At 50.5% G+C, this 10,787-nt stretch overlaps 1 protein-coding gene across 1 annotated transcript; it reads right to left on the reverse strand.

Annotated features, from left to right (window-relative positions):
- Positions 1 to 401: 401 nt before the first annotated feature.
- On the reverse strand, positions 402 to 8,732 carry RFLNB (refilin B). The gene is made up of 3 exons (XM_021007020.2): positions 8,007 to 8,732; positions 3,099 to 3,208; positions 402 to 940 (listed from the first exon to the last, which is right to left on the reverse strand). The coding sequence occupies exons 1-3, from the start codon at positions 8,232 to 8,234 to the stop codon at positions 610 to 612; spliced, it is 669 nt and encodes a 222-aa protein (XP_020862679.1). The 5' UTR covers positions 8,235 to 8,732; the 3' UTR covers positions 402 to 609.
- Between the last annotated feature and the right edge of the window lie 2,055 nt (positions 8,733 to 10,787).

Raw genomic sequence — 10,787 nt, forward strand, 5'->3', positions numbered from 1 at the left:
AGAATCTTCAGCAAACAGGAAGGACAAGGTCTGCATTTTGATTGAAACAGAAATAACTCATGGACCTCAGTTTACACAGATTGAGCCCATATGGGTGGGACAGCTCAGGCAATGAGTCCCATTACTTCCAACAGAAGTTGCTTAAAATGAGAAGCTCACTCTTTCCCCCCAGAAGACTTTTTCCACAATCCACCACAGACCAGCTCTGCCTTCCCTATATATAGGAGGAGCTATGCTTCCTATTTCAAAGGTTGGGATTTTTTTTCTACTTTCCCTTTTACTTAGATATTCCCTTTATCTGTTATTTGATCGATACTTTGGGGGATATGCAACTGTGGGCCAAGAAAATTAAATGCCTTTAAAAAGAAAAGTTAAAATCAAATTCCCACAGTAACAAAAGATGCCATAGGTGGGTTTTTATTTTTATCTCTCTCTTTTGCCGAGGCTGGACACACGAAGCTAGAATGATAGAGAAGACTGCTTCAGAGTTGAAAATGACTGGGTAATAAAGGCATTGCCCATTTTCACTTAGAAAGATCAAAGAAGAGAGCAACACACTCAGAAGGACCAACTTCCATTCCATCCCCCCCCCGCCCCCAGACGTCTCATTCAGCATTCATCCAAGAGGTAATCACTTGCTGGGCATTCCGAGGCTTCCAGTTCCACGCTGGACAAAAACCGCCTCGTGGACTTCCTGCAGTTGTAATCCAGGGTGGTGGTGTAGACGGTCTTAGTGTGCTTGGGGTAGACAATGGTGGTGCTGAGAAATCGCAGGGCCTTGTTTCGGGGCTCGAAGCGGAGCTCAGCTTTGTAGTTCTGCCAGGTGCAGCCGGGTATGCAGACCACGGTCTGGCTGCAGGAGGAGACCACCAGACCCACGGGCATATAGATGTTGTCGATGAAATGCTTCTCCGAGTCATACTTCACCGAGGAGGTGTACCTGCAGGCCAGGACACACAAGAGAGCATGAAGCAAACCTTGGGATGGGGGGCTGTTCTGGCTTATGAGGAAGCACTTGGCTCAGACTCAACAAACCAGGAACGTGGTGCTGGTTTAGAGGGTGTCAGTGTAGGGACTTGGCTGGGCTTCTTCTTTGTGGTACTTCCTCATCCAGCAGAGCTGTGGGAATTCTGGCATTTCCGTCCCAGCCAGCGAGGCTTTACTCAGAGCCTTGCAATAGATCAGCTTTAAACTAGAGGCTAAAGGGAGGAGGCCTCAGACAGCCTGTCATCCTCTCACATACTAATGGAGAGCTACATGCAATCCCGATTTCTAACCATCAAAATTCTTGAAATTTGACCCTGCCTAGTACTAAATTTGATCCAACTTAGCTGGCTTTCCTTAAAAGGATCGTTGCAAACCTCAGCATTTCATAAAATATCAGTTTCTGGGAAGGGAGGGAAAGAGAGAGAGAGATAGACACAGAGAGAGACAGAAAGACAAAGGGAAGAGAGGGAAGGAAGGAGGAAAGAAGCAAGGAATGAAGGGAGGAAGGAAGAATAAAGGGAGGGAGGCAAGAAGGAAGAAAGGAAGGAGGGAAGGAGGAAGGGAGGGAGGGGAGGAAGAAAAGGATGGAGGAAAGAAGGAAGGAAGGGAGGAAGGAAGAAAGGAAAGAAAGAAAAAGGAAGGGGAGGAAAGAAGCAAGGAAGGAAGGGAGGAAGGAGGAATAAAGGGAGGGAGGCAAGAAGGAAGAAAGGAAGGAGGGAAGCAGGAAGGAAGGGAGGGAGGGGAGGAAGAAAAGGATGGAGGAAAGAAGGAAGGGAGGGAGGAAGGAAGAAAGAAAGGAAAGAAAGAAAAAGGAAAGGGAGGAAGGAAGGGAGGAAGGAGGGAATAAAGGGATAGAGGAAAGAAAGAAGAAAGAAAGGAGAGAGGGAGGAAAGAAGGGAAGAAAAGGAGAAAGAAAAGGATGGAGGAAAGAGGGAAGGAAGGAAGGGAGGGAGGGGAGGAAGAAAAGGATGGAGGAAAAAAGGAAGGAAGGACAGAAGGAAAAAGGAAGGGGAGGAAGGAGGAATGAAGGGATGGAGGGAAGAAGGAAGAAAAGAAAGAAAGAAGGAAAGAAGAGGAGAGAAAGATTAAGGTAAGAAAGAATAAGAAGGAAAGAAAGAAGAAAGATGACAACAAAGAAGAAAATATGGGAAAGAGAAAAGGAAGAAGAGAATAAAGGAAGAAGGAAGAAAAAAGAAAAATTCCAAGTTATTTTAACACCTTGTAAATTTCTTCTAAGAAGAATGAAGAAACACTTAAAATCAGGGTGCTGTAATAACCTCCTAAATACATAAGAAACAGGTGCCCAGGGTCTCAGGGCTGTGGCCTAGCTTTCCGCAAGCAGGCAGTCAGATGGTAAATTAGCATTCTTGTCTACTTTTCGGGCATAGAGCATTATTCTCCCTGGGCAAGTGGGTACATGGCAATGTCTGGGGTTAAATTGAGGAGCTCATATGCCCATGTTATTCAAGACCAAAGATCATGACTCCACATGCCAAGAAAATTACACACCATGGAATGAAGTGTGAAAACGCAATTGAAAAACTTTCCTTTTTTCACATGGGAGGTCCCTGTGTGCTGCTCCAACAGAAACTAGCTAGAAGACTAGGAGCTACCTAGTAGAACATCTTTTCCTTCAATAAGGTTCCTTTTACCCAACTTTCAGTTTAACTTTTTCCCCAAATCATCCTCAAAAGAAAAGGAAGGAAGCGAACAAGGAAGGGAACTTATATAGCACCTACTATGAGCCAGGCACTGTGCTAAGTGCTTTATACAAATATTCTCTCATTTGGTCCTCACAACAACCCCAGAGAGATAGGTGCTATTATTATGCCCATTTTACAGATGAAGAAACTGAGGCAAACAGAGGTTAAGTGACTTGCCCAGAGTCAGGCAGCTAGCAAGTGTCTGAAGCTCGATTTGAAGTCAGGTCTTCCTGACTCCAGGTCCAGCATTTTATCCACAGATGCTTCAGGAAAGGACAATTAAGTCATCTACAGTGACATGCTCTAAGAGGAGTAAATATAGTAATCCCTTTCTATTCCCACCCTCAGTGAAAACGATGCCTTTTCTAGGAAAGGAAGGGAGACAGCCCTTCCACTGAGCTCACTTACCTTATTTCCTTTGGAGGCTGTGGATCAAACTGTACTCCCTCACCAAAAGACAGAGGGCAGAGCCTTGGAGGGCAGCCAGGACCCAGGGCATTGGGTAGCAAGGCAGAATTCTGCAAGCAAGAAGAAGATGCTGTCAGGCCAGCCGGCTGGTGAAGCCCAGGGACCCCTTCTTAGAATGTGTCAAACAAAATCCACAGGTTTGCAAAGGAAAACACTTATATTGTAATACACTACAGTAATCAAAACGTTTTCTTTTTTAAACACAAGTTTTCAACTTCATTTTAACATTCTCTGATCTAGTCCAGCCTCCATGTTCTATAGAGAAAAGAACTGAAGTAGAAGGAAAAGTAACTCAGCTAAGATCAGGAGTAGTAAGGATAGTTGGGATTTCAAATCAAGTATCCTAAAGACCAGGCTCCCTTTTCTCCACTCCAAGTCCCAGGATCTCAGAATTGAAGAGCAGGAAAGGACGTTCAGAGGTCACCTAGTCCAAACCTTACCTGACCAAGAATTCCTTCCACAATATCTGGCTTCTGTTTGTATACCTGTAGCAAGGGGGAACTCACTACCTGCCAAGGCAGCCCATTATCCTTTTGAATTGTTATAATTGTTAGGAAGTTGTTTGTTTTCTTTTCCTTGATAGCAACTTAACCCAAGCAAATAGAACAGTGAGTATGAAGTTTCCAGTGACTGAGAGACATGGGTTTCAAATTGGGAGTCCATGGTACTAAATCATCGTTCAGTGCCTGACACTATGGAAGTAGAAGAAGCCCCTCCATCTTCCATTTGTTTCTCATGTCTCTGCCCCCTCCCTCAAAGACAGCCACCATTTAACTTCCCCCAGAAAGGGCAGGAAGGAAGCCTTCCTGTAGCTAAGATGCTCTGATGAGAAAGCAAGCTTGAGTTGGATGACAAAATGAAACCATCCATTTTTCAACAGACACCTTGCTCGTTGAGCAAGATGTGAATGAAGAAGAGTAGCTGTCCACATCCTCACTGTGGCCCAATTACCTGGAATCCTGGTTGAGTGATGAGACAACACACCCCAGCTTCCCCACTCCACTTTGATAAGAAACTGGCAAGTCACAAGAACACAAGTCAATGACAGTGTTCTATTTGAAGTACACATTAAAAACATGGAACTGCTTTTTTTGGAAGCGTCCTGGAGGGAAATACAAATTCAGCCCATCCTGACACTGTGACTCCACCTCCATCCTCTAACGGTAGCAGCTTAGCAAGGGTCTTGCTGAACCAAATGACTACCTTAAGGCCTGTGAGATCATTAGTCATCTGAAAGAGATTCAGTTGTGTGCACTAGGTCTTACTTACTGACACAAGAGCGTGGACTACATGATTAAGAAAGATTTTAACAAAAAGTGTTGAAATTAAAATGATGCTGTTTAACCAAAGGTTCAGTTATTTCCATCATGTCTGACTCTACATGACCCCATTTGGGGTTTTCTTGGCAGAGATTTTTAGTGGCTTGCCCTTTTCCTCTCCAGTTCATTTGACAGATGAAGGAACTGAGGCAAAGAGGGTGAAGTGATTTGCTCAGGGTCACACGGCTAGTAAGTACTTTAAATTTTGCTGAAGTCAAGTAGATAACCCCCCCCCCCCCATTCACTCTCTTTAGACAGCTCAGGGAGCTATACCAATCAGCTTAGTAATCCTTAAAAAAACTGACGTGGAAACATCTAGGTGGTACAGTGGCTAGAGCACCAGCTCTGGAGTCAGGAGGTCCAGAGTTCAAATCCAGCTTCAGACACTTGACACTTAAGTTTGACACTTAATCCAGATTGCCTCCACAAACAAAAAAACTTGCTATGGAAACAAAGTTTTCCTGTTAAGCATCTAAAATTGATTGTACAGTGTCCGTCAGGTTTATCTCCATTAACCCTCTGTTGGTTACTAAGACTATGCAGCACAATACAGTAGAAACAGGGCTGAGCTTTGAGTCCCAGGATCTGAGTTCCAATTCCCCACACTCTGCTACTTCTCACCTGAGTGACCTTGGGCAAATCCCTTAACCTCTTTTGCCTCAGAGTCCTGTTCTGTTCAATAAGGAGGGCCCCCCCCAACTCTCAGTCTCGGCTCTCTATATAACAGTCTGTACTGCGCGTGTGTGTGTGTGTGTGTGTGTGTGTGTGTGTGTGTGTGTGTGTTGGGGGGGAGTGTTTTTCCAAAGTGCTTCTGCATGTTCTGTGATCTATGATTTCCTTTGTCTTACAGGAGAGGATGGAAGGACCATGTTTGGCCTGGGGTTCAAGGCTGGGACAACCGAGTCCCCAGGTTCATCACGTCAAGCCTGGCCAGGGGCACTCAAGCAGAGAGAGTACAGAAAGCTAACTTAGGGAGGCTTAAATCAATTAAGCAAGGCAGGAAGCAGATGGTGTCAAGTGGGTAAAGATGCTGGATATGCTAAGAAGGGAATGAGGTGGAGATGGTGACAGGGAATAATGAAACATGGGAAAAGGGAGGAGGACCAAAGAGCCTCCCAGCTCAGGTTTCCTGGAGCCGGAAGGAGAGTTTAGGAAGTTAGTAGTAGCAAAGGCAGCTTGCCTGTTGCACAAAGCTCTGGTCAACTGGGGAAAATGAACATTTTTGTTTGTTGAATGATGACAGAGCATATACTGTGGCTTTGGAGTGATCATTTGGTTTCCTGAAGACCTGGGTTCTCCATTTTACTAAATGCTCACTCTAGGTAGCTCACTGAGCTGTCCAATCCTGCCAGGCAAGGCTAGATTGCTTGGGGCTCCTCATACAGAGAGCAATGAATACTCCTAGGACAGGTTTCTCACCCCTGTCCTAGGGCATGCCTCCTCCACCTGCCAGCTGCTTCCCCCACAGCCACGTTCCTGCCTAGACCTTTGTTTCAGCTAAACAATGCCATGCATGCTACAGCAATAGGGGCATCTCTCTGGGCACACTTATCTAGCACTCCATATCTGAGCATGCAGGGTAAGAGATACCAGGATAAAAATCAGTTTTGCCTCCCCTTCCCGATTTCCAGATATTTTTGCCCCTGCTTCTTCTTCATCCCACTCCTACCCCACTACTTCGCTGGCCTGAATTGCCACCTTCAGCACCCCAAGGGAAGGCTGCCATGGGTCAGTGGGCTAGGACAAGGCTCTTTCATTGCCATAATCCAAACCAACACTCATTCTGGCAATTAAAGGCGCCCAGCTGCAGAAATCTGCTGACAGGAAAACGAGGTGCTGTCTCCATTTGAACAGAATACAATGCCTATATCTAGCTAGAACCAGGTCTGAAGCCAAGAGCAAGGAAGGTAGCCATAGCTACAAGTCATTTCTATGAAGGGAACTCCATGAACTGAGCCCTGAGGACATTTAGGCATGCTGTTGCTCAGTCACGTCTGACTCTTTGTGACCCCATTGGGGGTTTTCTTGGCAAAGACACTAGAGTGGTTTGCTATTTCCTTCTCCAGTTAATTTTACAGATGAGGAAACTGACACAATCGGGACTAAGTGACTTGCCCAGGATCACACAAACTAGTAAGTTTCTGAGGCCCGATTTGAACTCGGATTTTCCTGACTCCAAGCCCAGTGCTCTATTGGACAGCTACTTGCCCATTTGGTTGAGATCTAGAAATATCCGTGTACATCTACATGCAGATTGGGGGGGGGGGCACAGATCTCTGATTTCATTGTGATTTCATTGGAAAACTCCCTCCACCAATGCAGACCAGCAACTGTTCTTAGAATCAATGCTCAGAGATACTGAGCTGGGAGGGACTTCCATTGGACTAATCCAGTTCTCTCACTGTAAAGGGAAAGGAATGGGCAGCGGTGGCAAAGGGACTTGCCAGGGGTCACAAAGGTAAAGTCAGAAGGAGAATTTGAAACAAAGTCCTCTGACTCTAGAGCCCAAGTGCTCCTTCCACTCTACCGAGGCTTAGAGAGTTGCCTGGGACACTAAAAGCTAAGCGACTTGTCCAAGGTCACACAGCCAAGATGTGTTAAAGTTCTCCCTGACTAAGGCTGCCTCCTTACCGCTGCCACAATGCCTTTTCAATTTCGTTCGTTAGTTTGTTGTTAATTATTATTGCCTGGGGTGGGGGTGGGGGGTTTCCTTGAAACCTCGTACATTAGGCGGTCCACTCTCCAGGTCCCAGTGAACCTTATCAGTTGACAAGTGATGGTGCGGGGAGGAACGAGTGTGCAGATTGAAAGCTGTATAAGACTTCAGAAACCCAGCTACCATCTCAGCCTCTGCCGCAAATCAGGCAAGCCTTAGCCAAACCCTAGGGCCTGTCCTGTTTTCTTTCGGGGATGCCAGGGGCTTCGGGTTCCAGCTTGCTGGAGGATAAGGGCTGACTAACTTCGGACAGCGAGTGGCCGGCTTAAGGGAGGACTGAAAAGCTCAAGAGAGGCAGGGTGGGTACACCCAAGTCCGAGGTGGGGCCACAGTGGAGCCCGGGAGACCCGGCTCCCTTGACATTTGGGTCTGCCTGTCTTCGCCCTGTCTGCCTCTGTCTCCCCAGCCGTCGCTCCTCCAACTCTCTCACACTCTCCTGGGCTTCGACCTCTTACATTTTGACAATTTTCCAGCCGCCGCCGCTGCCGCGTCCAGCTGGCCGCAGGTTCGAGGCGCGGGTCGGGATCCAGACACTGCAGCGCGGCGGGCACTCCGCCCCCTCCCCCCGGCCTCAGGCAGCCCCAAGGATCCTGGCCGCCTGGCTTGTAACTCCGGGGCTCTGGCAGCGTCCTCCAAAGTCCTAGAGCATCGGTCAGACAGTGGGGATAGGGGCGGGGGGGGTCCCCAGCGTCTCCCTGGCCCAGCCTCATCGGACTCCTGGCACAGGGAGCAGGGCGCAGGGTTGCAGAGCGCAGCGCATCCTGGCCCGGGCGGTGCCCACCCATACCCCCAGCCGCATGCCCTGCCACTCACCGCGGCAGTGGGTCCGGGCGCTGCTGCGTCGGGCTCCAGCAGTCCCGGGGCCAGCCCCCGCTCCGCGCCTCCGCCACAGCCGCCGCCGCCGCCGCCTGGGGCCAGCAGCCAGTGGCTGGGGCTGGGGCTCGGGGGCAGTCCCGAGTCCGGGCTATCCAGTACTCCGTCCCCCTTCTTCTTCATGTCCAGGAGCTCGGGGACATCCTGCAGGCTAAGCCGGCCGACCATGTCTGGGGTCTCGGGGGAAGGGGGCGGGAGGGGAAGAGAAGGAGGGGGGACCCGCCGAGGGAGCTCCGCGCGGAAACGCCGTTTGCTCAACCACCTGCAGCGACTTCCTCCGGCCCGCCGCCGCTGGCCCGCGGTGGAACGAGGGGCGGGGAGCGGGGCGGGGAGGGGCGGGGAGGGGGCCCCCGGGCCGCTGCCCAGTCCTGCGCGGCCCCGCCGGGCCCACGAGGGATCTGGAGGAGGTGGCGGCGGTGGCGGCTCCTCTCCCGAGGCTCCCGCCTCGGCGCGCACTGGCCGCCCTGTCCAGCGCCAGGGGCCGCTGCGCTCCCGCTCCCGCTCCCCTTCTGGCTCCGGGGCAGGGCGGGCGGCGCCGCCGACACCGCCTCCGGCCCCAGCTGATTGGAGGGAGGGCAGCAGGGCCCCCGGGGGGCTGCGGGGCTCGCGCTAGGCTCGGCGCGCCGGTCCTCCAGGCTGTGCCTCTCACCGGCCTCAGTCGGCCAATACTCCTCCGTGGCCCGCTCCAGCCACGCACCCTCCGCCCATTCCTTCTTCTGCCCCTCCCCGTCCCGCGGGGAACAAGCCCCTGGAGTACTCAAGGATCCTCCCCACCCGCCTGCTCACTTCTCTCTCCCTCCTCCCCATCCCGAGGGGATCAGGGCCCAAAGCACCACTCAGTCCCCCTTCAGTCCTCCGGGATGAAGGTGAGGAGGGGGCAGCATGGCCGAGGACAGGCTATGCTCGTCCCTTCGGTCTTCCCTACTCCGCTCTCCCTCCGGGCGCTGGGCTCTGCGCCCTGCAGCTCCCTTCGAGTGCATGGCTGTTAGAACTTCTGGGGTTCCTGAGCCCATGTGGCTCGGGAGCAGAAGGCAAGCATGGCGGTTGGGGAATTGGGCCAGGACGTGACTTTAGTGGAGGAGGGAAGCCGGAGGAGTCAGACACGCTCCGGTGGCAGGTGAACGACCCCTGCCCCACCAGCAGAGGCCGTGCTGGCCTCGGCCGGGACAGGCTTCCTTTCCTTGGCCCAAGTGTCCTGCACTGATAAGAACCAGGGGTTTCCCCATTAGGCCCATAAGGGCCTGTCACCGCTCGTGCCAAATCTGGGAAGTGCTAATGTCTGTTGACAGATGCGTCTGCAAGGTTGCAGGACAGGGGAGTGTGTGTGTGCCTCTGTGTGTGTGTTGGGGGAGGGATGATGCGGAGGTTGCATAAATTGGCCAAGTTCACCCCGATTGGGGATGGAAGAGACAAATGCCTTCTTACCCGAGGTAAAGAAACAACTGGAAATTATTAATGTTTAATGTACCACATATGCTCCCAAACTCCTGTTTGCTTAGGGAAGGTCTTTTTTTCCCTTTTCTTTTTTTTTTTTGAAGGTTTGGGATACTTTTGTTCCCCAGGGGATGCTGCAACTGGGAACCCAAGGGTCCCATCTCTCTTGGAAGGACTGTGTACAAAGTGGGGTGTAAAATCATCGTTCCTTCATAGGGAGAACAGCGGCCTGGGCAGGTTGTATCCTATGCTAAGCAGGAGGTTTCTGGTTTTGGGGAGGGTCAGCTGGTTCCCAGAAGCAGAGGAGAAACTTCTGGGAAAGTCCTGGGGCCACCAGACCACGTGCATCTCCAGCATGGGGGCCTTAACCCTGTGGTTGGGCCAGGCTGGGTCCTGGGGATGTGGAAAGCTAGGGAAGAAGAGAAGCCGGCCTGCTACCGCAGAGCAGGGAGCTTTCACCCATGGCAGGACAGCAATCGGTTCTGCCAGGAGCTGGGAAGGGTGTTTTCTCTCTGAAAGCCAAACTGTGGGGGGCCTCTCCCTTTTGGTAGAGAACTTGGTGTCTGAGTGGGAATTGGATTCAGTAGCAGCTGATAATAGGGTTTGGTCACATAGGATAGAAGATTGTTGGGCTAGAGATAGAAGAGGCCTAAGACACTATCTGGTTCAAGCCTCTTTTTTTTTTTTTTAGGCAATTGGGGTTAAGTGACTTGCCTAGGGTCACACAGCTAGTAAGTGTCAAGTGTTTGGTCTGAGGTCAGATTTGAACTTAGGTCCAAGGCTGGAGTTCTATCCACTGCACCACCTAGCTGACCCCCCCTTTTTTTTTAAGAGAAGGAAACAGCCCCAGACAGGCTAGTGACTTGTCCAGCCTTACATACAGATGAAGACAGGCAGAGATTGGTCCCAGGTTCCCTACCTTCAAATCCAATGCTCTCTGTCAAATGAGATCATATTTATAAAGGGGGTTAGCCCAGTGCCTGGCACATATGAAGTGCTTATAAATGTTTGTTCCCTTCCCCAAGCCCCATTCTTTCTAGTCTATTGCTCTGCCTCCTAGACTGTAAGCTGCCTGAGGGCAAGCACCCTTGTCCTAGCTAAGCATTGTACTAGCACAGTGCTCTCCACCTAAAAACACTTAAAGATGTTTATTGAAGGGATGAATGGGGTGGTACTATGGATGGAGCCCTGGACTTGGCATCAGGAAGACCTGAGTTAGAATCTTTCCTTTGGCACTTACTAGCTGTGTGATATTGGGCAAATTACTGCTCAGTTCTGGCTCTGAGT

The sequence above is a fragment of the Phascolarctos cinereus genome, unplaced genomic scaffold (assembly GCF_003287225.1).
Source record: "Phascolarctos cinereus isolate Bilbo 61053 unplaced genomic scaffold, phaCin_HiC Scaffold_5;HRSCAF=322, whole genome shotgun sequence".
Taxonomy (NCBI): domain Eukaryota; kingdom Metazoa; phylum Chordata; class Mammalia; order Diprotodontia; family Phascolarctidae; genus Phascolarctos; species Phascolarctos cinereus.

What these genes read in the sequence shown, in the direction of transcription:
- RFLNB (XM_021007020.2), bottom strand. Translation starts at nt 8,234, where the DNA reads ATGGTCGGCCGGCTTAGCCTGCAGGATGTCCCCGAGCTCCTGGACATG. An exon ending in CGCCCGGACCCACTGCCGCG is followed by an intron (nt 3,209 to 8,006) that starts GTGAGTGGCAGG and finishes TCTTGCTTGCAG; the next exon opens with AATTCTGCCTTGCTACCCAA. An exon ending in CAGCCTCCAAAGGAAATAAG is followed by an intron (nt 941 to 3,098) that starts GTAAGTGAGCTC and finishes CCTGGCCTGCAG; the next exon opens with GTACACCTCCTCGGTGAAGT.